The 27,627-nt window shown below is 38.0% G+C and overlaps 2 protein-coding genes across 2 annotated transcripts; both read right to left on the bottom strand.

The window, feature by feature from the left end:
• LOC139155289 (vomeronasal type-2 receptor 26-like) lies at positions 1–9,379 on the bottom strand. Its single transcript, XM_070730411.1, has 5 exons — positions 9,089–9,379; positions 4,547–5,416; positions 3,340–3,567; positions 2,026–2,152; positions 1–902 (listed from the first exon to the last, which is right to left on the bottom strand). Exons 1-5 carry the CDS (start codon positions 9,377–9,379, stop codon positions 1–3), a joined length of 2,418 nt encoding a protein of 805 aa, XP_070586512.1.
• Positions 9,380–14,957: 5,578 nt separating this feature from the next.
• LOC139155288 (vomeronasal type-2 receptor 26-like) lies at positions 14,958–26,574 on the bottom strand. Its single transcript, XM_070730410.1, has 5 exons — positions 26,434–26,574; positions 22,120–22,986; positions 17,770–17,964; positions 17,339–17,465; positions 14,958–15,856 (listed from the first exon to the last, which is right to left on the bottom strand). Exons 1-5 carry the CDS (start codon positions 26,572–26,574, stop codon positions 14,958–14,960), a joined length of 2,229 nt encoding a protein of 742 aa, XP_070586511.1.
• Between the last annotated feature and the right edge of the window lie 1,053 nt (positions 26,575–27,627).

Here is a 27,627-nt window from a genome sequence, read left to right as displayed (position 1 = left end):
CTATTTCTTTATTTTTATTAACTGTTTCCTACTGTTCAGCTCAGGCTTCCACAAAATAATGAAACACTTGGGGAGAAAAATGCATCCTAGCAGTCCAGCACTGGAGGCTAAGATAGAGAAGATCTCCACAGCTACCATATATTTTCCTTTAGTGCTCAGGTAGGTTGGAACAAAGGATAACCAAACACTGCAGAAAACCAACATACTGAATGTGATAAACTTGGCTTCATTAAAAGTATCTGGTAACTTCCTGGCAAAAAAGGCCACTGTAAAACTCACCATAGCCAAAAAGCCCAGATAGCTCAGCACAGAATAAAACATAGTTTTAGAACCTTGATTACATTCCAGAACAATTTGATCCTCTATTGAGTGCATGTCAGTATCTGGAAAAGGAGGAGATGTTGACAGCCATATAATACATATAACTAATTGAGTAAGAGAACAAGAAAGAACAATGGAATTGGCAAGTTTTTTCCCCACCCATTTTCTCAACATAGATGCTGGCTTGGTGGCCAAGAAAGCCAGAACAACTATAATGGTTTTTGCCAGCACACAAGAAATAGCCACTGAGAAGATTATACTAAAAGTGGTTTGGCAGAGAAGACACAAGACTTTCCCAGGCCGACCGATAAAAAGCAGAGCTGATAGAAAGCACAGCAGGAGGGAAATTAGGAGAGTATAGGTGAGGTCCCGGTTGTTGGCTATGACAATGGGAGTGTTGTGGTGCTTCAGAAATGTTCCAAACACAGAGACTGTAATCAGAGCGAAGGAGGCAGCAAACAATCCTAAAAAAAGTCCCAAAGGTTCTTTGAAAGATAGAAAGCTTACAAATTTTGGAATGCAGAAATCCTGGGTCTTGCTGGGATAGTTTTCATCTGAACATTTGTAGCAATCATTCATATCTGGGGGTGGGGGAAATGAAAATTCACTTTCTGATACAAAACTTGCAAATAAATCACAAGGATTGCACATTACATAATCAACATCTGTGACCTTTCCTGCTGTATTTAATACAAGCAAAGTCAACATGAAAGCTGGCAGAACCTTGAAAATGGTGACCATATGACATTCTCACTTAACACTCCACAGTGATTGAGGAATGCTAGAATTTCCATTGCTAAGCAGCATAATTGCATGACAATGTGTTTATTGTCTAACAACAACCATTCTTTATATGTTTTATCTTCCAGTCCCCTAATCATCTTTGTTGCTCTTGTATGCACTTTTTCAAGAGTCTCAGCATCTTTTTTTTACATTGTGGTGACCAAAGATGAATACAGTATTTCAAGTGTGGCATTATAAAGTGGTATTAACACATGGTACTTTTAACATCATCAAATGGGTTTATCAAATGCCTGGCTGTTCAGAAAGTTCCCCATCTTCCTCCACCTCCTGTGTCACTATTTCTGTCTGGCTCCTTCATTGTGAAAGACCAGGTGTCTCCATTGATAAGCCCCTTCTCCTCCCCCCTCTTCTTCTTCCACCCTGCTGAGCTTGAGATAGTCGGCAGGGCAGAGGAAGCCCCAGAGGTGGTGTGGGGGTGGACGCACCATGTGTCAGGAAGCCTCTGTGCCGCAGTTGATGTTAAAAAAAGTGGGACATTTTTGAAAGGACGTGGGATCAAAAAGCGGGACTGTCATGCTGAAAGCGGGACATCTGGTCACCTTAAGGGAGATTGATGCAGGAGATTTGAGTGCTACATATGGCTCTTATACCTTAGGTTCTGCTTTGTTTTACTAGGGAAGACATGACTATCATTTGCCAAACCTCCTTCAGGTGGTATGGATGGTACAGTTGGATTGGATTGGTTGCTTAAACTTTCAATATTAGGAAGTGGTAAGTCAGCTGTGACTGTAAAGACTATCGTCATAAATATCTCTTGAATCCTCAGTCAAGAACATCTCAATGAATAGAAGCAACAAAGACCTTATTCCCAAAGAATAATATCCTATCCAAACCAGAAACGCCACCACATTTTATCTTATATCACACATCACTGATAAAAAATTGTAGTAAGATGCTTACCTTTCTTGCTTGAAATTTTCCCTTGAGGACATGGAATGCAATCAAAGCAACAAAATGGCTGCCCCTCCCTCATTTTCTTCCTCCAACCTGGAATGCAACTCTGACTGCACAGAGAGATGGGTTGTGTCTAATCCTCCCACAACAAAAAAACAAATTCAACAGATTTAACCTTAACCTGGAAACTATCCTCTTAGAAATTTCTCATGTATAAATGTTCTCAGAGTTGCAAAAAAAAATGCAGAGGACAAGTGCACCGAGACACTGCACTGCACAGAAAGACTGGTTGGAATTAATATAATTACATTTATATGTAATTACATGCAGAGAGGGGCGGCATACAAATCCAATAAATATAATATAATATTGAAAGTCACCCAGATTTGCTGTTTCATGGAGATTGGCAGCATATCAATTAAATAAATAAATCTCATTTTCAAATATTCCCATCAGATCATTTATGGGATACATTATCATTTATGTATTTATTATTAATCAGATTTATTCACTACTTATTTCACTGTATGTGACTCTGGATGGTTTAAAATGAAAGGGACTATAAAGGCCATATAAAAATATGCAAAGTTTAAAAAATGACAAGAGATTATGTACCACTGAGTTCAGTACTAGGTACTGATAGATGTTTCTCTCTCCTAGATGCAAAGATAAAATATCTGCTGCAAACACTACATGGTGTCAGGAAAGGCACTTTGGGGAACTTTCTGAACGGCCAGGCATTTGATAAACCCAAGTAAATGCTTAGCTCTATCCAGTCACCTTCCTTTTACCATAAATTAAGGAATTTGGGATAAACTGAGGGCTTTACCCTCGGGGATATAAAAAGGGTGGGCTTTTCCTTATGTAATCTAATGAGCAATAAATGTAAGAACTTTAGAATAGAAGTAATGACAAAGATAATATGAACTGTGCATTTATATTAAATAAACATAAAGGGACTTTTTTGTATTTTAATATAATGAATTTAAGACATTGACAGCTTTAATGCATTGCAAAGGTCAAAATGAACTTAAAATATTTTTTCTTTCTAAAAACTAAATTTCTCAGTGCAACTAATTTGATAAAACCAAGATATGGATGTTTAAAATGATGGAAATCTAATAGAATAATATGTGTATTTGCACTAGTTTCCTGTAACCATTTCAATTCAAACAATAGCATTTAAAAAGTATAGAAGTTGGTTGAAATTCATAGTTATATATCACCTAATGCATACATTAAGCTAAAGAAGTATTTGATTTTAATATACATGGGATGTTTTCTGAAGGATGTGCCATTTCATACAACAAGAAATTATACCTGATTAAACCAACTATGCCATGTTATAATATTTTCATTGATGGTGAACACTTTGCCTGGAAGGGCCTGGGGGTCTATCCTTCCAACTTTCACACGTTGGAAGGATTGATTGGAAGAAACGATCCAGTTAATCACATCAAACCCAGCTACCAACTCTCCATCCTGATTAAAAGTGATGGTGTCCCCAGCACTATTGTTGAAGGAGATGGTCCTAAAAAATTGGTGGAACTGTATTGAAAGGGAAAAGACAAAAATTAAAGATAATATAACATCAAGTGAGTAGATCATGCATAACAACTCACCAAAATAACCATAATTTGATTTTTGTTTTAAAAAAATTCATTTGTACTGATACTATCATACTGAGTCTAAAAATCCAGAATTCAAACATCTTCTGTTAATGACTCTATAATCCCTTTTTGGTGAAATCTAGGCAACTGATTGGAGCTGAATGTTTACTGGCCCTTATGGAAGGGATTTTTTCCAGCAGATATATTCTCAATGGGCCCAGAGAGAGAAATGTCTGTCTCTACCTAGGATTGAACTCACAGCCCTCCAGATACCAGAAACAAATCATGTTGGTCTTTGCCATTCCATTGGATTATTTCAGAAACATGGAGAGAGACTGCTTGAGACTACCTTCCATACTAACCAACCAAAGTTTCGTGCTCTGGGGAGTACAGAACATGATACCATGGGTTTTCGAGCCTGAAGGATGCCAATGCAACTTTTATTGGTCAATGACTGGATTAAAATGCTATTCTATCACATGCATTTTCCATGTTAAACTGTATTTGCTTTGTACATTTAGAATAAACACATAGCCATTCTAACTTTTCACTTTTTCACTAGCTTCTTTGTTTAGTGCAGGAACTTTACAGCAGTAGAAGAATTTCAGTGCTGAGCACAGGGATAAACTATAGAACATTGTAAAATGTAAAATGAATTCATATATTTATAGTATAGTACAAAAAATATTGGAAATTTGATTTCCTTCCCAAATCTGCTGGAACTGTCTATCTCTACTCTTTAAAAAATGAGTCTTGAGACATACAGCTGAAGAAACTATGCTTAACTACTATTAATCTGGTTCATGTCCGAAATAGATTGCAATGGGAAAATTCTTTTAACCCTGGAAAGTTGGGCGACAAGTTTTTTTTTAAGTCTGGTTGAATGGGTAAAGAATTAAACTTATTTCAAAAATTACCTTCCACAAGTCTTGAACCTTAATTTTTCCTTCTTTAGCCATTCTTTTTCTTTTATATTTCAGTCCTTTAGTCATCTTAGAAGACATGTCATTTAAAGCATGGGCCAATGCATAAACAGCATTGTAGACATTGTAGCTTTGGCCAGTCATTTGCATCTCAAAGAAAGTTGCAGGAAGGCTTTTCAGGTCCTCTTTCCCTGTGCATATTTTTCCTTTCACTTCATCTAGATGTTGATTTTGAAACACACAACCAAAGGCCTGTTGCCAGAAATCTCTGATAAAGCCATCCTTATTGTGGCTTGTTGGCCTTTGATTTTTAAGAAACAGCTCAAAATCTGGTAGATAATTGGAGTGCACTACAAAGAACAATGCTCCATTGGAAAATTCTGTATCCCAATCCTTTTGAAAAACAAATGAACTGAGTCCCACCTGCGCTGTTAGTATCCATACTTTACCTTTTGGATTCTCAGAAACATGTTCTAATTCAGATAGATATGGAAACCATCTAAAAATACCCATAGAATAGGAATTTCCATTGACAACTAATACATTGGCTTCACTGAGCATGATTTTATCATGTATTCTTGCTCCCTTGATCATATTTTCTCTTCCATCTATATCAAAAGATGGTTTAGAAATTTTTTCTATAAAAGAAAAACAAATATTACTCTGGGAAAACAGAGGAACAACTGTTCGTATAAATCTTTCTCCATCATCATTATCCATAGCAATGATACCGATCCATAACCATCTGAAATACAGAAGCAAAGAAAGAATTCCTACATATTGGATTGATTCTCTTGGCACCATCTGATAGAAAGGCAGTCCTGGGGTTTTATCATCCATCACTGGAGGAGAGCCATATATGAGCTAAAGAGAGATATGGAAGGAAAGGAGAAGAGTCCAGTGATGATAACATAAAACATAGTTCAAGCATCTTTGTTAAAAAAATGTATTTTTAAATATTTCCTTTTAAACAAGATATTTATCTCTTAACACAGAATTTATTAAAAATTTGTGCTCATTATCTTTCATTTTGTTCAAAGGGAAAGTTCAGTTTTCATCCAATTTTTCCATTTCATCATCTTTCCCCCAATTTTTAGTTTTTCCCATAAAGTCAATTTAGCATGGGAAAAAACATTGAATATTTTTATTAGACACTATATTTTTGATGTCTCTATCTAATTGATTCCAGAGAGTGCAGTGTTTTAGATCCTAATGCTGCCCATCCAACTAAATGTGTATTTGTGTGTATGTGTTTGTATGTGTGTGTATTCTAGTTTCCCAAATCAGAAAATTTACACTATTCTATTCTATTCTAACTATTTATTGATAAAATGTTATATTTTACTTGTTTTTCTTTGTTATTTCCAGTTTTGAAACACTTTATGTGCATGTATTTCTTTTCTTTGACTGTCTATTTTTCTCTATTTTTAGTCAATTTTTTAAAAGCCACAAAAGATCACATTAAAAATGTAACATTCTTAGATAGTATAAATGGATAATTATTTTCCCTGCACCTTGACATCTCTCAATATACTACTGGTGCAGGCTAAGAAAGGAGGATTTTGGCAAGAGCCAAGGTGTAGGATAAGAAGCTAAGGATTGGTGTAGGCTAAGAAGGTAAGGATTTTTGCAAGAGACATAATTGAAATTATAGTATTCCTTCCATAAATTTACCTATTCAATCAGAATCATTCACAGGCTTGGAAATTCATAACTATTTTAATCCATTTTATCTTTCTATGTTATACATGTAATCCAGTTATTGTTATTATTATTTTATTTACAAAAAAACAGTAATACACATCTGGATTTTGTATCACAATACACTTCCCAAGTGTCTAGGATTGCATGATGTATTTTCGTATGATGCATGTAGATCCAAGTACAGTGGCCTTTTGCAACTGACAGATCATGATTTTATCAATGTTTATTGTTTTCAAATGCTGGCTGAGACCTTTTGGCACAGCATTCAGTGTGCCGATTACTACTGAGATCACCTGTACTGATGTGATGTGCTGGTGCCTGGAGTCTGTTGGGGTCCGGATGGATGTCAACAGACTCAAACTCAATCATGACAAGACAGAGTGGCTGTGGGTTTTGCCTCCCAAGGACAATTCCATCTTTCCATCCATTATTGACCCCCTCAGAGAGGGTCCACAACTTGGGCATCCTCCTTGATCCACAGCTAACATTAGAGCACCATCTTTCAGCTGTGGCGAGGAGGTCGTTTGCCCAGGTTCGCCTGGTGCACCAGTTGAGGCCCTACCTGGACAGGGAGTCACTGCTCACAGTCACTGATGCCCTCATCATCTTGAGGTTCGACTACTGTAACACTCTCTACATGGGGCTACCTTTGAAAAGTGTTCGGAAACTTCAGATCATGCAGAATGTGACCACAAGAGCAATCATGGGTTTTCCCAGTTATGCCCATGTCTCATCAACACTCCACAGCCTGCACTGGCTGCCAATCAGTTTCCGATCACAATCCAAAGTTTTGGTTATGACCTATAAAGCCCTACATGGCATCGGACCAGAATATCTTTGGGACCATCTTCTTCCACACAAATCCCAGGACAGATTAGGTCCCACAGAGTTGGCCTTCTCCATGTCCCATCGACTTCTCTGTGGTGGCCCTGGCCCTCTGGAATCAACTCCCCCCAGAGATTAGAACTGCCCCCACTCTCCTTGCCTTTCAAAAGACCCACCTATGTCACCAGGCATGGGGAAATTAATATACCCCTAGCTACTATGGTTTTATGTATAAATTGTTAGGTTGTGTGATTGTTTTTCTTTTTAGAATGAGGGTTTTAAATTGTTTTTAATATTAGATTTGTACATGTTGTATTGTCGTTGGGAGCCACTCCGAGTCATAAAAATCTAATTAATAATAATAATAATAATAATAATAATAACTACTATTATTATTATTATTATTATTATTATTATTATTATTATTATTATTATTATTATTATTATTATTATTATTATTATTATTATTATTAGCATCTGGGCCACATAGTTGTTCCTCTGTTTGTAGTCTGTTTGTGCAATTTTCTTGCAGTTGCCAAGTCCTTGGGAAGGGGCAGCATACAAATCTAATAAATTATTATTATTAAATTATTATTATATGATCAATTGTTTCATCAACTTCCTTGCAAAGTCTGATTTTGGGTCATCAACTGATTTTTCAATCCTGGCCTTGATTGCATTTGTTCTGATTGCTTGCTCCTTGGCTGCAAGATTCAAACCTTCTGTTTCCTTCATCAGTGTTCCATTAGTGAGCCATAACCAGGTCTTCTCCTTATCAACTTTTCCTTTAATCTTGTTGAGGAACTACCCATGCAAAGCTTAATTATGGCAGCTGTTGGCTCTGGTTTGCATTGCAGTCTTCGTATACTGGTTCTTTGTTTGCTGTGCTTTCAGAAGCTTCTGGTTGTTTACTTCAATTAATGCAGGTTGTTCACTTTCTTTGAATATTCTGCCAATGCATGTTTTCTTCTTGTACTGTTTGTTTTACTTGTAAAAGTCCTCTGCCAGCAGATTTTCTGGGAAAATATAGTCTGTTGACATCACTATGAGGTTGAAGAGAATAGTGAATGGTCATGAGTTTTCTTGTTTTTCTCTCCAAATTGTCCAGTTCAGCCTGTCCAGTTTATTATGCCAGCAGTGTATCTTATGACAGGTATAATCCATACGTTTATAGCCTTGATGGCATTATCTCCATTGAGCTTGTTTTTAAGAATTTTTCTTACTCTTTGCTGACCACGTTTTTCACATGCCCATGTTGAAGTATGCCCAGGTATTGATAGGCTGATGACACTGTATGGCTTGACCATTAGGAATGTTTATGTCCACACTTTGAGTGATTTTACCCTTCTTCAGTACTACTGTGGCACATTTGTCCAAACCAAACTCCATGCTGATATCAGTGCTAAAGATTCGGACCATATTGATCAGAGAGTTTCAGTATTTTCATACAGCTTCAGGTCATTCATATATAGCAGATTTTTATTGCTGTTGTTGTTGTTGTTGTTGTTGTTGTTGTTGTTGTTGATTGCATAGCCATCCAGATGTTCACATTCGGTTTGGTGTTTTTGTCTACCTAAAAAATATTTTCTGGGATAAGCAGATCTGGATGTTTGATAGTTTTACAAATATTGTCACAGGATGGAAGCTGTTCTGAGTAATTTTTTTAACTTTTACAATTGACTGATGGTGAATTTCTCAATGTTGATGGTTATTATTATTATTATTATTATTATTATTATTATTATTATTATTATTATTCCTTTTCTACATTCTACACCCATATCATTAAGAATTCAATGACATAAGCTAAAAACATCAGGACAGCATGGAATTAGTGTGCTCTTTTTCTTCCTTTTTTTCAAATTGCTTCAATAATGGATACTTTTCAGGAAATTTATCTTATTGTTTTAAAAAGGACATCACTGGATATCTCTGCATATAGGCTTTTGTCTCAGATCCAGTATTGCACAGATATTTTACACATAAACATAAAAAAATATGTATTACCTGTGGAATTTTGTAGATATCCAAGACAGTTGCTACATATAGAGAAACATCTGGATCCAGCCCTCCAATGACTGCCATCAGATTATTCTGGGTGCCACATTTGAAATTGGGGACAAAGTTTTCCAATGCAGATAAGAGTTGTATCACAGCACGATAACTCCATTTTGCATTAAAATAACTGTCAAAGATGTGGAAGCCCATAGAACAATTGGATAAAATTTGATGGTTTTCATTAATTTCCTTTATTGCAAATGTCAAGGCTGTAATATGTTGGTAATTCTTAGGCACCATACTATTAAAAAAGTTTAATTTTAGTAAAATATTTCTAAGAAAGATGTTTAATTCTTATTCTAACCTAGTAAGTCAACAAAAATGATTGGACAGATGACTAATTTCATCAAAACTATTTAATTTTTATAAAAAAGCTGAATAAACCACAATAATAGAACCTCTACAAATCTGAATGTTATAAATTGCTATAAAACATACCTACTATTTAAGAAAGAGGAAGGACTAGTCATTTTACAGTCTAATTGTGGGGAAAAAGAAAAACATCAAAGAAAAACCTTCACCCCATGTAAATAAGTAAGAAATACAATTTCTCTTCAACTAGCCTATTTTTTATTTGATTAACTTTCTACATTACCAAAGACAAATCTGTAGCTGCTCAAAAATGTCATGAGATTTAAGAAATGAAAGTAGAATGCCAATTTCCTACATAATTTCATCCAACATTGTTAGAGGAGGCTCTATGTTAAAGGTTATTATATCATCAATTATGTATGCTTGAGATGTAATGAAGCCAACAAAAATATCTCCCAATTGTTGATATACATGAACCGGAGGATGTGGCTCCTTCTCTTTGCAGATCTTAGCATCAGTCACACTCAATATTTGGGCAAGCACTATTTGCAGCTGCGGAGCTAGCAACCCATACATATTAAAGAAAAGAATTGTGTGCTCATATTTCTCTTGAAATAATGTCTGTGATTATCATAGCTTGACTTCTCCCTTTTTCTACAAGAATATCAATACCATGATTTTTCTAACATTGAAATGGTCTCTAGACATCTGTAGAGATTTCAAGAAATATTGTCAACTAAGGCTGTAATTAAAGAGAAATAGGTCATGTTGGGAATTCCAATTGAAGTAAAGTTGAAAACATGCTTCTTCTTTTTTTACAGGATCAACATATTTATTGGACTATAATGTTTTCACTACTTGTACAATGAGAAACTTTCAGACTATAATTATTTCAAAAACAAAGTGACAATGTGAACTAAATCTAGAGTAAAAAAAACTTTTATTTATTTATTTATTTATTTTGTCAGGTACATATTGGGGTCATGTAAAGCTATAATAATGTTCATATACATGAAACTAGTAAAAAATAAATTAAAAAAGAAACATTAGGACAGGGGACGGAAGGCACGCTGGTGCACTTATGCATGCCCCTTACTGACAACTGTCTAATGGTAAAGTTCTGGGGGTTAGGAGGTGATACTACAGAGTCTGGTAGTGATTTCCATGCATTAACTACTCTGGGCAATCCAGAGCAAACGGAGCGTTTTCCTTTCTCTGGGCGCTTGAAGAGGGAATAAACTACTTCGCTGTGGTGACTCCCTCACACTGCCTCCCATACACCCGGCACAAGTTTGCTTCCCAGAGCCTCTGGGCATGGAAAGGCAAAAGGGGGTGCTTTACCTCGGCTGGATCAACTCGGTTTCAGCCAAACAGAGGAGTCACCACATTGAAGGAAAGGCTCTGGTTACAAAGTGAGTGAGCAAGAGGAGAGGGGAGTCCTTCAGCATGGGAGGGAAGAAGAAGCAGCTAGCAGCAACAGCAGCAACAGCAGCAGCAGCCACTGCCCTTTGGTCAAAGGAGTGGGAGATTATCCCCTCTTGCACACCTCAGTTTATCTCTCTGGAGAGGCAGCTTTGCATCAGGTGTATGGGAGGTATGTGCTCCTCCTTGCTGCCTCAGAGTCCCTCTTTTTTTTTTTTTTAGCTTTTGGCTTTTTTAGCTTTTAGTTTTGGATTTTTTTTATTCCCCTCACCGCACCTTCTTCTTTTGACAGCGACTGTCCTCCTCCTCTTATTCCTCCTCATCCCATCCAAATTCCAAGCTTTTATATTTTTCCTAATGGGTTTGCATGCATTATTTGCTTTTACATTGATTCCTATGGGAAAAATTGCTTCTACGTACAAACTTTTCTACTAAAGAACCTGGTCAAGGAACGAATTAAGTTCTCAAATAGAGGTACCACTGTACCTACAATGGATGAGTGGGTGGTAAAGCTGATTGTGTTGGTTGAGGTGGCAAAACTGATTTCTGTGATTACAGAAAATATATTGACCATATTTAACACCAGTTGGAAGAGACATTTTTCAAAGAAAGATGGAGGGAGGGAGAGAGAAAGAGAAAGAAAGAAAGAAAGAAAGAAAGAAAGAAAGAAAAAAGAAAGAAGCAGTATGATTGTATAATTTGTATAATAGTAAAATAGCAAAAACTGTGGATTTATAATATGATAATATGAATACTTGATCAGTTTGTAATAAAGCTACTTTGATTCACAACTTATGCTGAGGAAAAGGCTGATCTGGTCTGGTGTGCCTTGCTGAATCCTGGTTCGGGCAAGAGGAATGGATTGTGCTCTCTGAGACCTGCTCATTTTCAGTTTCCAGGTTTGATACCAGCCAACTCCCAAATAGGGAGGTAGAGTACTGGTGATTGTCCAGGGAGGGATCTGCTCCACAGATTTCTAGATGTCAGATGCTATTACTTAAATTGGGAAGCAGGACATGTCAGAACTGTTGCTGTTATATAACCCTCCTTGCTACATAGCAACCTCCCTGTCTGGACTCCTTGATGCAGTGGCTGGGCTGTCAGTGGAGTGCTCCAGACTTATGATACAAGAGGATTTCAACCTTCCCTCCCTAGCTGTGGAATCAAAAGCAACTCAGTTTCTTATAGCCATTATGGCAGCCATGGAGCTAACCCACGTCATCCAGGGTTTAACTTATAGTGATGGTAATATATTTGTACTTAACTCTGTTGTAAGCTAGCCTGAGTCGGTTGAGAAGGACGGCATAGAAATTGAATGAGTGAATGAATGAACTGGTTTTTATGTTGGAGCAATTCCAAAGTGTACTGAATTTGAGGGAGATTTTGATTTCTGCCCTGCAATGCATAGATCACTCATTGGTGAGCCTCAAATTATTGATTGATACACCCCAATACAGGATGGCTAAGCCTATTGAATCTTTCACCTTTCACTTTAGTTAAGTATTTTTTTTAAGTTTAAGTTTTAAAAAGTCATTTACATTACAGTTATTATATATATAATAAGTTATTATATATCTATATCTATATCTATCTATCTATATATATATATATCTTTGTTTTCGTAAATTTTCACGGGTATATGTATGTAGATTGTTCTGAGTTCGGGTTTTGCCCTGTGTAATATTTTGCATGTCTATGCGACGTTTCGGTGAAATCACATTCACCATCATCAGGCTGAAGTTTCCAAGCTTCGTGCTGTTGTAAAATGGAATGTTTGCAACTGTCATTTCTTCCTAGTATATAGTGTGGGGGTGGAGATTTGGTTTGAATGTAGCAAATAGATTGGGTGATTATGTTTTAGTGATCTGATTGGTTGGTGTAATCATAATTATTAGAAGGATTGACATGGTGATATTTATGAAGTGTTTTTTGTTTAAGGCTGGTTTCCAAGTTTCAAAATTCCAAATTCATAATTATTAGAAGGATTGACAAGGAGCTTAAACATGTGACATATATATATATATATATATATATATATATATATATATATATATATATGTAGATTGTTCTATATATATATATCACATGGTTTTTTGCTGAATTTGAAAATTAAGGGAGACTAGGATAGATCTATTTTGGCCACATCAGCTAGCCATACCCACTGGTACTTGAACCTGCAACCTTTGCCTTGTAAGGTAGAGAATTATCCTCTAGGCTACAGTATCCAATCCCTTCAGCTCTGCACCAAGGAAGGGTTACATATTTTTGTGTCAAATCTCCCTGGTATATTGAAGGAACATCACAGCTCCTTATTTGCCTCTCGGCCCAACTCAGGGCCATTTCCAAGGCAGTTAATTTTATTGATAGCCGACAATTCTATCTATATGTGTCACATGGTTTTTTGCTGAATTTGAACATTAAGGGAGACTAGGATAGATCTATTTCAGCCTTATTTTGGCCTCATCAGCTAGCCATACCCATTGGGACTTGAACCTGCAACCTTTTGCTGCTCGTGGAGGGGAGAGGGCCGATGCCAAAAGCCTCAGCGAGGTTTGGCTGCCGGGGGGAAGGGAGGATTAAATCCTCCCCCCCTCCAGGAGCAGCAAAAGCTTCAGCGACGGATCGCGCCGTTTGCCTTTCGGCTCCGTCGCTGAGGCTTTTGCTGCTCGTGGAGGGGGGCGGGTTAGCAGTGCCGATACCGAATGCTTTCCCTCCGCGGTGGGGGGTGCAGGGCAGGTGCAGGCAGCCCCAGGAGAGAAAGAGGGAATGAGAGAAAGGAAAGAGAGAGAAAGGGAGGGAGAGAAGGAAAGAGTGAGAGATAGAAAGGATAGAGAGAAAGAGGGAATGAGAGAAAGGAAAGAGACAGAAATGGAGGGAGAGAAAGAAAGAGTGAGAGATAGAAAGGATAGAGAGAAAGAGGAAATGAGAGAAAGGAAGGATAGAGGGAGAGAGAGAAGGAAAGAGTGAGAGATAGAAAGGATAGAGAGAAAGAGGGAAAGAGAGAAAGGAAAGAGACAGAAAGGGAGGGAGAGAAGGAAAGAGAGAGATAGAAAGGATAGAGAGAAAGAGGGAATGAGAGAAAGGAAAGAGACAGAAAGGGAGGGAGAGAAGGAAAGAGAGAGATAGAAAGGATAGAGAGAAAGAGGGAATAAGAGAAAGGAAAGAGACAGAAAGGGAGGGAGAGAAGGAAAGAGTGAGAGATAGAAAGGATAGAGAGAAAGAGGGAATGAGAGAAAGGAAAGAGACAGAAAGGGAGGGAGAGAAAGAAAGAGTGAGAGATAGAAAGGATAGAGAGAAAGAGGGAATGAGAGAAAGAGGAAATGAAGGAGGAAGGGAAAGAAAGTGAGTGATAGAAAGGATAGACAGAGGGAGAGAGAGAAAGGAAAGAGAGATGAGAGAGGAAGGAGGAGAGAGAAAGAGAGAGAGGAGGGGTAGTGAATTATGGATGTCAGAACTCGCGCATGCGTAATAGCGTGCGCCCACACTTTTTATTTATTTATTTATTTAGAGTTTTATGCCGCCCAGTCCCGAAGGGACTGCCGCTCAGACACTATACTTTTCCGGCCACACCAGAAAAAAATTAGAGGGAACACTGGTAGGAAGATGGCAATTATGTGACCAAAGATTCTGCAATTATTGTAAATACTTGGTGTTGGTCAAATACCCAAATATTGTTCATCTGATCATGGGGATGCTGTGATAGTCCTAGTAGTCATAAGTCAATTGAATGATTGGTAAATAAATAATCATAAATGGAAAATCTCCTGTAATGAAATCTCTAAAAAAAATTAAAATTGAAGTAAAATGTTTTCTGTCAATTTGATGACCATTATTATTATACAAACTTTATAGTCATATTATGAACTGCAAATGAGGAAGGGGAAAGATGACTTGAAGATACATGTTGGTTACTTTTCCAGGTATTTTCAGAATTAATGCATTCTTAATGAAATATAGTCCTTTAATAACTTAATTAATATAAATGCTTGGAAAAATATTCAGCACAATTTCCACCATAAAAAACACATAAACATAGAAGTCCATTTCTCATGAAGATTTCAGCTACATTCTTGGGCATATTCAACTACTTCCTCTTTTTTCTTAACTGCCTGTTGTTCAGCTCTGGTCTTAGAAGAATAATGTAGCACTTGGGAGAAAATATACAGATCAGCAGCCCAGCACTTGAGGCTAACATTGAGAAGATCTCCACAGCCACTGTGTATTTTCCCCTAGCACTCAGGTAGGTTGGAACAAAGGATATCCAAACACTGCAGAAGAGTAGCATGCTGAAAGTGATGAACCTGGCTTCATTAAAAGTATCTGGTAATTTTCTAGCAAAGAAAGCCACTATGAAGCTGATCATGGCTAAGAAGCCCATATAACACTTTGCACTGTAAAACATAATCATAGAACCTTCTTTACATTGTAGGACAATTTTTTCAGTCTCTGAGTGCAGATCAGTATCAGGAATAGGAGGAGAGATGGACAGCCATATAATACAAATCCCAATCTGAATTAAGGAGCCAGATAAAACAAGAGTATAGCCCAATCTTTTCCCCACCCATTGGCTCATCCTGCTTCCTGGCTTGGTTGCCATGAAAGCCAGAATCACAGTCAGAGTCTTGGCCAGAATACAGGAAATAGCCACAGAGAAGATGATGCTGAAAATAGTTTGTCGGAGAATACATGCCACCTTGTTTGGCTGACCAATGAATAGTAATGCACAGAGGAAGCAGAGCAGGAGAGTGATCAGGAGCATGTAGGTAAGATCTCGGTTGCTGGCCTTGACAATGGGAGTGTTGTGATGCATCAGAAATGTCCTTAGTATGAGAATCGTGATTGTGGAACAGAAAAGAGAAAAACAAGCTAAGCTGATCCCCAAAGGTTCTTTGTAAGACAAGAAACTTATGTCCTTGGGAATACATAAATCCTGGTTTTCGTTGGGATATTTTTCTTTTGTACAACTATAGCAGTCATTCATATCTGAAATTGAAAGGGTCTTATCTAAGTTTCAGTTGAATGGATAAACCTTAGGAGTGTACACATTACTAAATAAGAAATTGAAAGTAATAATCTTATAGAAATGACTAGATACAATAGAAGAAAATGTTATACATCATAAAAATGTTCACTTAATTGGAATATTTACTGGAAATCTATATGCTTCTAAAATTCTCATTTTTACAACCTTTAACTCAGAAAACAAAGAGTAAACATAGCTCAAATGCGCTATCTTACAGAATAGTTACAAAATCCAGGATCCATGCCTCCTAAGACAATGACTCTTTGGGAGTTCTGGCTATTTTATGGCTATTGTTGCAACTGCTACTGCAGTCACAACTGCTATTGCTGCAACTGCTACTGTAAAATGAGAAAAATGATTCTCATTTTAATGATCTATGGCACTTCCCTATCATAATAATATTTATTTATTTATCTATCTATCTATCTATCTATCTATTTATCCATCCATCCATCCATTCATTCATTCATTCATTCAATTTTTTATGCCACATGTTAGCAATAGCACTTTTTAACAGAGCCAGCATATTTGCCCCCACAATCCGGGTCCTCATTTTACCCACCTTGGAAGGATGGAAGGCTGAGTCAACCTTGAGCCGATGATGAGATTTGAACCGCTGACCTACAGATCTACAGTCAGCTTCAGTGGCCTGCAATACAGCACTCTACCTGCTGTGCCACCCCGGCTCTGTACTTTACTGAACTGTGCCCCCTGTGCACTTTCCCCAACCCATACAACACCTATTGCACAACACCATTCACTCTTCTCTATCAGTGCTAACTCCCTGATTCTTACTGCTCCTCTCATGCACTCCCAACTACTGCCATGGATCTTTCCCAACTTATATCAATCCCCACAGTAAAGTATCTGATTCACATGGAATTTTTCACACATTCTATCATCAGATATCTTTCACAAACCACCCCTACTCCCCCAAATGCCCTTCTTGACCTATATAACACCTCTCACTCATTCATCACCCTTCCCACACACCCTGACAACCATCCACACACTTTCCCATCCACACACACAGAGCATCTCTTCCAAATCCCTGGGCCAACTTTCTCTGTTAAGTAATCATATATTGGTACCACTTTTATGTGGCACTTTTCTTAAAGGCTAATTTAATTTTTTTTTTGTTTCCTCGGCTTTCCTTTTTTTTTGTTGAAGATGAAAGGAGAGAATATGAATTCCATTCTAGGATTAAAATTCATGGATTTCTGGTTTCTAGCCTGATGCCTTCCTCACCACACTAAACTGGTTCTCAGAATAATGAAAACAATAGAAAAAATACCTGAAAAAAAATCAAGGTAGTTTCACACTATCTTTGTTAATAATATTATAAGTGTATAAGAAGTAAAAAAAACAATTAGACAATCTTTTTTAAACTAATGTTTTCCATTTTATAAGGAGTTAGATGCAAATTAATAAAATAACCTCACCCTCCTTTTCTGAAATTTTTCCTTCTGGACATGGCACACAAGAGTAACAGCAAAATGGCTCCCCATCTATGGCCTGTTTCCTGGATCCTGTATAACAACTTGGTGTACACACAGAAACAGGACGTGTCTAAGTTATAAATAAAAAATATCAAAAATTAGTAATCTTTGAGCACTGTATTTCTGAAATCTTATTTAGCTGCAGCATGGCTCTCATGAATTAAAATGTACTATGTTAACTTAAACATCATGTTTATGGTTATATACAATAGCAACAACAACAAAAAAGAAATCTAGGCTGATCAATCAATTTAATGTTAAAAATTTAATGGCTATTTGTGATTTTATTTCTATACTTAAAAATCAATTGAATATTTCTGATTCAGAATACTTCCTAAAAAGACTACCTGGTTAAACCAGCTGTGCCATATTACGTCACCTTCCTCAATGAAGAATGATTGATCTGTAGAAGACTGAAAGTCTATCCTTCCAATTTTCACTTTTGTCATCTTTTTAGAAAGAATGAAATTGATGATATCAAATCCTGCTATTAACTTTCCATCTTGGTCAAAGGATATCTTGTATCCAACACTGTTATTAAATGTGACCTGTCTCAAAAAGTGATGAAGCTAAATTACAAATGACAAATGTTGAGGAAAAAATTGTAGATTAAAACCATATGCAATTGGAAAGCCCCCAGTTCTCCTTTCATTCATTTAAACATTTATTGATTCGTTCAAGGTAATTTGCTTTTCTTACTTGTATTACTTTTGGGGTTTCTCTTCTCATTCTGTTTGTCTTTACTTTTTCTGTTAATATTTTGAAGTGTGGCAGTGAAATTCTATCTCTTATCTCTTTTGAATATTGCCCCAAAATATTTATTTTATGATAGCATTAATTGCATAAAATGACAGCCTTTATTTGAGATGATGATGATATGTATGTGATAATATCTATTTATCAAGTCCTAGGCTGCATCAACAAAGAATTAGGAAACAAGGGCTGTACATAACTGGAGGTGGCTACTGGACTAATTAGCTGACTCCACTTCACATCTGTGCTTTTTGGTTTGTTTGTTTGTTTGTTTGTTTGTTTGTTTGTTTGTTTGTTTGTATGTATGACTTCTATGCTGCCTTTCTCCAAGGATTCAGGTTGGCTCACAACATATAAAAATACAAAAGCCAGTTCAGAAGTCCAATATTTAAAACAATCTAAAAAACACACAAATTTAAAATCATACAACCCTACTCACTCACACCACAGTCATACTGAAGACTGGGGTTAGATGTTAAAGTCCAATGGCCCCAGGCCTGCCGGCAAAGGTAAGTTTTTAAAGCCTTCCAGAAGGCCAGGAAAGTAGGGGCAGTGTAAATCTCTGGAGGGAGTTGATTCCAGAGAGTCAGAGATGCCACTGAGAAAGCTCTTTCCCTAGGCCCCATCAGGCAACCTTGCTTGGTTGATGGGACCTGAAGAAGGCCAACTCTGTGGGCTTTAACCGGTCACTGGGATACCTGAGGCTGGAGATGGTCCCGTGGGTAACCTGTTCCTTGCTCCCCTTTCACCCATATTTTATAATTTAACACAATAACAGAGTTGGAAGGAACTTGGAGATATTGTAGTCCAAACATCTGCTCAAGTATAGAAATTGTTGTCCAATCTCTTTTTAAAAAGCTTTCTGTGTTGGACAATTGATAACTAGTTGTTTATTTATTTATTCAATTTTTTATGCTGCCCTTTTCCTTAGACTCAGGATGGCTTACAACATGTTAGCAATAGCACTTTTTAACAGAGCCAGCAAATTGCCCACACAATCCAGGTCTTCATTTTAGCCACCTCAGAAGGATGGAAGATTTGAACTGCTGACCTGCAGATCTAGCAGTCAGCTTTAGTGGCCTGCAGTACTTCACTCTACCCACTGTGCTACCTCGGCTCATGTTCTAACTTTCAAGAAATTTCTCCTTATTTCTAGATTGGTTAATTTTAATTGTTTTATTTTTTGCTATTGGTATGATTATATTTTTTTCACTTTTTCCATTTTATTATAGTAAGGCACACTGGGTAGCTGCTTGACTAGCCTCAGTCAAGATAGGCGGCAAGTAAATTTAACAAATAAATAATATATAAAAGTACTAGTTTTGGTCGCTGTGATACAAAAGAGAAACTGAGATTCTTTCTAGAGTGCAGAGAAGAGCAAAAAAAAGATAGAGAGCTGGACCCTAAAATATATGATGAACAGTTGAACAGGTAAAAAAATTGCAGTTTTTCCAATATTTATGGGGCTGTCACAGAGAGGGGTCAATTTATTCACAATGCACCTAAGAGCTAGTCAGGAAATGGGCATTGGATCTACCTAATATGTCCCTTCTCAGAGAGTAGTGCTAGCCTCCAAGGATGGGAAGACACTGCCCTTTAGCCAATCAAGACTGAGTCTAAAAAGGTATAAATTGTGTCCCTCTGCCTAGTAACCCCCTTCTTTAGGTGAAGGACAACAGTAGATTCTTTGTGCAGCTCCCACATAAAACAGAATATAATGCATAAAACAAAACACAAGCCTCCATGTGCCAGCCAGTACAGAAAACAATACAGGGAGTCTTGGAGGCTAGGTCCACTCTATGAGAAGGGGTATATCAGGTAGGTCGGATGGGTGGAGCTAGCCTCCATGGATGGTATATACCAAAGCCCCATGACCCTAGGGGGGGAAATTAAGTCTGGCTGGCAACCCCAAGTTCAGGTGCCACCTGCTGGAGTACCCATCATCCAAACGCTGTGTCAGTGGCAACAAATGAGTCCATCTTGTAATGAATAAATAAATGGAGTCAGGGATGAACAGTTGGCTGCACAGCAGACCTGTGATTGGGATGCTGGACCCTGGGCAAGTGACCACTCTGTCTGTCCTCCACAAGGGTGAGACAGACAGGGAAATAAGATCCACAAACCAGGCTCTCCAGAGCCAATGGGCAGCCAGCAAATTCACCTTGGCTCATTCCTGGATGATTTTCCTGACCTCCTTGGGCAGCATTGGGAGTGGGGGGGAAGATATACAGGAGACCTGGAAGCCAGCCACAGTGAATGGCATTGGTATCTTTCTCCCCCAGAGTCACCTCTCCTTATGCCTGCCAAGATTGACTGCAGGATGTGCATTTTGAATATATCAAATAGCTATTAAGGCATTTTACATTTAGGATGAGCTCTCCACTTATCCAACAAAGAGTATGGAGTAAAACCCCTGCCCATGTTGGCTCTCAGGCACCTGATGGTTGGCTCGAATGTTTAGCAGGTGCTGGATGAGCTCAGACATAAGGATCCTCTTGGTAGAATTGGAGGGCAGAGGACACCAGAGGAAAAGCTCGGGGGGGGGGGATTGAAAAGGAATTCTAGTGAGAGACCAGATGCTAGCCTCTCTCTGACCCAGATGTCATGGGTGATGTCCTCCCATTGCCTAGCAAAGAGGGGCAGCCAGTCCCAATGGGAGGGTCTGGATTAGCAGTTCCGGCAGAAGGGGCAACCACGGGCTCCCCAAATGGGCTGTTTAAATGAGGTACCCCAATATGACTGGTCTGGGGCTGGGTATTGATGAATCCATTATTGGCTAGAAAACCACCTGTATGAGGACTCCTGAACCCTTGGGCCCCATCTAGAGTAGGAGAAAGACCTAGCAGTAGCCTTATGGGTACATGAAGGGAGCACCTTATGTTTGTCCTGGGACTTGACCACTCTGGGGTCAGGACCTCCCTGAATAGCAACTGATTCTTGATTGGCACCACTGCTAGCTGCCATGTATGATGCACATCAGCCAGCCAGCTATGGAGCCAGTGCATCCTGTGAGCCACAGCAGCAAACTATGGTCCAAGCCCTTCAGAGTAATCACATTGGCTGGAGGCTTGCCCTGTGGCTGGACCTAGCACCTATTGCTGCTCTCAACCCAGGAGCAGATGACAGCAATCACTGGGGTGGTGTGAAGGTGGATTCAAGCTTTAAAAAATCAGACTAGATGTATAGATGAGGTTTAGAAGCTACAGTAGCTAATATCCAAGGATGGGAATGAAGCACACATCCTTAGGCTGAGGATTGAGCCTAAAGAAGGGGGTTACTAGGCAGAAGGACACAATTTATACATTTTAGACTCAGTCCGGATTGGCTAAAGGGCAGTATCTTCCCATCTTTGGAGGGCAGCTCCACCCACTAAGGATAATAACAGATAACAGAATAACACAAATAACAGAAAGAAGGAGAAATCCAATCTAGAACTAATAAGAAATTTCTGACAGTGACAACAATTAATCCGTTGAATGAATTGCCTTCAAAAGTTGTGGGTATACCATCACTGCAGGCTTTTAAGGTGATTAGACAGCCATTTGTCCGGAATGATATTATTATTATTATTATTATTATTATTATTATTATTATTATTATTATTACTACTACTACTACTACTACTACTACTACTACTACTACTACTACTACTATTTATTAGATTTGTATGCCACCCCTCTCCAAAGACTATATTGAGTGGGTTCAACTAGAAAATCTCCAAGAATCCTTCCAAGTATTTATTCTGTTATTTTGTTATGGAAGATTGTACAATGCCTGGAATATGCTCTCAAATTGAAACTGATACTATCAACAAATTGAAATGGTTTTTGAACTAAAAAGGATAGTAGAAGAAAGACTCATTTTAATTAGGAGTCAATTAGGAGTCATGATTCTAAGAATGGAAAGAAAAATAAAGTTATTGTGTTTCTGTACTGGAGAATCAGGTCTCAAGAGGATAATGGACATATTACCTGCCAAAATGATTGTTTGTGAAGCTGCAGTCCATCATCAACCATTTTTCTGTATTTGAATCCAGATGTAATCATATCCTGGAAAGCATGGGCTATGGCATAAACAGCATTGTAGATGCTGTAGCTGTGGCCAGTCATATCCATTTCAAAACTGGGAGGAGAGAGACTCTTCAATTTCTCTGCCCCTGTGCAATGTTTCACATTTATTTCATTTACAACTGTACCTGGAAATAGACAGCCAAATGTTTTCTCCCAAAAGGTTTTGATAAAGCCATCTCCTGTTGCACCAGGTGGTGTTCGATTCTCAATAAACTCATGAAAGCCAGGTACATGATTAGAATGAAAGTTGAAGGCTATAGCTCCATGGAAAATGTCTAAATCCCAATCTCTTTGAAATCCAAAAGAAGTCAGTTCCATTTGGGCTGTGGTTATCCATACTTTGCCTAAGGGGTTCTTGGGTTTACTTTCTACTTCTTCATCTGATAAAAAGGATAGAAATCTAAAAAATCCCAAGGAATGTGATTCACTGTAGGCCAGTACCACCTTAACCTTATTATTTTCTCTCAGTGTATCATACATTATGTTCCCCTGTTTTAGCATCCACTCAATATTCGTTATAAAGGTTGGAATGGGGATCTTTTGTATGAATGCAAAGCAGACACCCTTCTGAGAAAACATGGGTATCACTGTTTGGACAAATCTTTCTCCACTGTCAGTATCCATGGCAACCATCCCAATCCATATCCATTTGAAATATAGGAGCAAAGAAAGAATCCCTTCATATTGAAGATCTTCCTTAGGAACCATCTGGTAGAAAGGAACACCAGGATATTTGTCCTTCATCACTGGAGTGGGACTATAGGTGAGCTTAAGAGATCCATTTAAAAAGATTAGAAAAGGAACAAGTATACTAATCATAGGTATGCCAAACTGTTTAAACTATGGGATATAACTTCTTTCTATTTAGTATTTCTATCATTTCATTATGTGCTGCACGTAGTGAAGAATGTGGAAAAAGTACTTATACTGAAAGCTAAGGAGAAATGGTTTTTTTTCTAGGAAGAAAACTATTTATAATAATATATGGTGATTAGGCATATCTAATTCAACCTTGCTCTTTTTGATCTTATGAAAAGATAACTGCAATTGAAATAATATATAAAAGCAATGTGATTTTTATAATCATTGTCATCAAATTATATCTGTGCTTATGCAGGCAGAAAAGACATTCTATCTCCAAATAGAAGCATAATTGAGTGGCATATAATTCAATCTGCCTTTAAATAGGAAGGAGGGATGGAGGGAGGGAAGAGAGGGAGGGAGAAAGAGAGGGAGGGAGGAAAGCAGGAGGGAAAAACAAGATAGTGATGCATGTGCAGGAAACTCAGCTTCTGCTCAGGCACAGAAGAAGAAAAAACTGAAAAAAAAAATTCCCCAAAGAATTAAAATAAACTTTAAAATAAATTAAAATTAAAATCAAAGATGATGGCATCCATGGACAGGCACCAATAGAACCAGTCCCATGATGTCATCATGAGAACCCCACTGGCTTGCTACTAGTTTGGGAGAACCAGTCTGAATTGGGAGGAACCCACCTCTGCCTTGTGGCACAGTGGTTAGAATGAAGTACATAAGAACATAAGAAGAGCCATGCTGAATCAGGCCAAAGCCCATCAAGTCCAGCATTCTGTGTCACATAGTGGCCCACCAGTTGTACATGGGGATCTTGAGCAGAAAGAAAAGGCAAAACCCTCCCTTTCCCTTGACCCCCAACAAATGGTACCCAAGGGAATCCTGCCTGGCTCAACCAACATAGAGGTGGCACATGGACACCTGTTTCAATAACCACCAATACACTTGGCATCCACAAATCTGTGTAATCCTGCCTTGAAACTATCCAGGCTGACAGCTGTCACAACCTCTTCTGGAAGTGAATTCCATAAACCAATGACCCTCTGAGTGAAGAAATATTTCCCTTTATTTATCCTCATTTTCTTACCTATGAACTTTAGGGAGTGCCCCCTCATCCTAGTATTGTGTAATAGAGAAAAGAATTTTTCTCCATCCACCTTTTCTATCCCATGCATAATCTTATACACTTCAATCAAGTCACCCCTTAAATGTTGTCTTTCAAGTCTGGAGAGACCAAGGCGTTGCAACCTGGTTTCATAAGGGAGATGCTCCATTTCCTTGATCATACTTGTTGCTCTTTTTTCCACCTTTTCCAGTTCCATTATAAGTACTGTAGGTAGTCAGCTGTCTGCAATTTGTTGAATCATCCTTCCATCCTTACCAGGCTCAAGGTTGAGTCATCCTTCCATCCTTCCAAGGTAGGTAAAATGAGGAGCCAGATTGTTGGGGACAATACACTAGCTCTTTAAACCGTTTAGAGAAGGCTGTAAAAGTGGTAAATCTGACTCTTTAAACCATTTAGAGAGGTTTATATGCTAACTCTTTAAACCATTTAGAGAGGGCTGTAAAAGTGGTAAATCTAAGTGCTATTGCTATAATGGGGGGAAAAAATCACTTCATTGCCTTTTAATTTTTGTATTTCTGGATCTCTTTAGTTGATTAATTTAATAATATTATGAAAGATAGTCTTGAGTTTTCAGACATTATATTTACCAAATAAAATCCCAACATTTTAGTAGCAACTTTTCAGAAAATAGTTCATGATCTCTAACATAATCAGGATTTGGTAATTTTCCCATTATCCCAGAAGACAGAGTGTACACTTAACAATTTCTCCCTAAAAACATTTTTTTCAGATGCTAAAAGTAGTGTTCTCTCTACAATATCATATTCATTTCATCTGCAGTTTTTGTGGGAAGTTGAATCTCTATTTTCATCTTCTTGCAAAACCTGTGTCTCTAATAAACTGTACATTTCCAGTGACAGACTGCCACTTGCTGGTGTTACTGATGGCTCCAACTGGTGGTGCACATGCATGTGCATGCATGCTTCACCTTCCTGTGCATGCGCAGAAGCCACATTTCACAAATTACTGATGATTTCTTTGCTTCCGCACTTGCTCATAAGCAAAGAAATGCATGAAATTTCCATGCCAGGCTTCAGCAACAGTGGTGGTGCCAAGTTCCAGCTTCCTAGCATGCTCCCCGTGCCACATGCCATTTTTTCGGCACAGCGGTGCTAGCAAGTCAGCAGCTGGTTCGGAGCCTCATGGCCTTTGGGGGAATAGCGCTGGAGGCTTGGCTAGGCAGCATGCTGCTCTCTGCTGAGCTTGGAAATTGGATGGCTCATGGCTGCAGAGCCCCTCCACTGAGCGAGATCTTCCCTTCTCCTCACCCACTTTTGCACAGGTAAGACCACCTCCAGCCACCCTCCTTCCCTTGTTCCGAAAGGTTTCCCCTACTACCTCTGTGTCTGGAGGTCTTACCTGTGCAGAAGTGGGCAAGGAGGAGGGAGGATGTCGCTTGGCAGAGGGGTTCTGCTCCCTTTGCCCGCCGAGCAGCACTGGCTGCGGCCATCCATTATTTGGGCTTAGCCAGGCCTCCAATGCTGTGCCTCCAAAGGCCACAAGACTCTGAGATGGCTGCTGACTTGATCATGCTGGACGCACCAAGAGGATGACATGCGGCACAGGAGAGCACTCTGGGTGGCTGAAGCTTGGGGTCGCCGCTGTTGCTGCTGGCTGGAGCTCTGCTACTCTAGGTGCCACAGTAAGATTTGGCTGTTGCACATGCACAGCAACTGAAATCTTGTGAAAGCGTCTTCATATGAGTGAGATTTTGGTAAAAACCACCAATTTCTTTGCTTCCGTGCATGCACAGAAGCAAAAAATGGCAATCATCACTGAAATCTCACTGGTTGCGTGCATGCAATGTGCGTGCATGGCCACTGGTCAGCTGAAGCTGCATGTGCAGTTCCATTTTCACTACTGGAAGGGCATCCCTCTCCATTTCTAGGTCTGCCCACCCCTGTAATCTAATTCTTCTCAGTTTTCTGGGATTTTTAAAGATTTAGATTGATGAACTATTATGCTCTGAAAAACTCAGAAGTTAGAAAATTCATTTTAATAATTTGATTCAACTACATATTTTATGAAAAGTGGGAAATTTAATGATGTGATTTTTAATTATTATTTTTCTCAAATATAAGAAATAATTGGTAAATCAAGTATCATATATAAAGTTAAAAACTGAACAATGATTCTATACTCTTACATTGGATGTTATTGTACATATACAGTACTACAAATATGCTGATTCAGGTACATTAAAACTGCAAAAGGGCATCCAGCAGAACAATAGTAATGACAATTAAAAAACATATTGTGTTTTATGTATGTGCTACCTGAGGAATCTTGTAGATTTCCAGGACTATTGTCATATCAAGAGAAGTAAGAGAATCTAATCCACCAATCACAGCAAGGAGCTTCTTCGCATTACAGTTGTAATTTGGAAAAAATCTTTCTAGTGTATAGATAAGTAGCATCGTGGAATGAAATGTCCATTTTGCATTGTAATAATTATTATAAATATGGAACCCCAATGTTATATTTGGTAATATCTGAGAATTTTCATTGATCTCCTTTACTGCAAAGGCCAAAGCGAGAATATGTTGGTAATTCATTGGAAGTATTCTACAATGAGAATTGTATTGTCAGTGAAATGCTTCACATGTCCAAAAAATAATGTCATATTTATTACTGATTTCTATTTTATGCAGTGTAATATTAAACATATTAAATGGTACCATAAAACATTTTTTAGGTTTTAGTGTACAATACAATTTTTGTAATGAACCTCATGAAAAAGAGACTTTTCAACAAAACGTTATGAGTCTTATTAAGCATAAATCTGAGAGGGAAAACAGGTAAATATATAGACAATTGACACATATATACCTCATAGAACAGTTAAATTGAAAATAACTTGAATAGGGTAGAAATATGCTTTGAAACCCAAGTCACATGAATAGAGGAACTTGCTATGTTACAGGAGTTTGGAAAAGGATTGATTTAATTTTATCATATACACATTTCAAGATTTTTCTTAAAGTATTATTTGAATATGTTTTTCAAAAGCTTAAAAGTTAACTTGTTGAATTTGGAAAGAGTTTCCTTGACTAAAAGAAAAATACATGGTGGTGAACAAATATTTCTGTAAAACAACATTTAGAAAAATTAAATACTTTCCTTCTGCATTGTAGCAAACTCTACAGTGAAAGTTATGTGTAAATATCCAAGTCAAAGCTGCCTACCTATTGAAAATTATTTTAGTTGCATTGATATTTTTCTATAGTTTGAAAATGACAATGTTCCTAATAAATCATTGAATTTCTTTTGAAACTTGGCTCAAGTCTCATGAGTTAATTAAGACATTTGTCAGAACCTTGACAGACAAAACATTACAAGAAAAACATAAACTAGGGTGATGTACAAAAATGAATTTCTTACATCAGCTCTTCTGGAAAGGGTGGTAGAGGTTGTTTTGTGAAATCTTTGGCATATGAGAGGTAAAGTCCATGAGATGCAATAGCCCCAAG

Source organism: Erythrolamprus reginae, unplaced genomic scaffold, assembly GCF_031021105.1.
Source record: "Erythrolamprus reginae isolate rEryReg1 unplaced genomic scaffold, rEryReg1.hap1 H_1, whole genome shotgun sequence".
Taxonomy (NCBI): Eukaryota; Metazoa; Chordata; class Lepidosauria; order Squamata; family Dipsadidae; genus Erythrolamprus; species Erythrolamprus reginae.
This window is presented reverse-complemented; position numbering and strand designations above follow the sequence as displayed.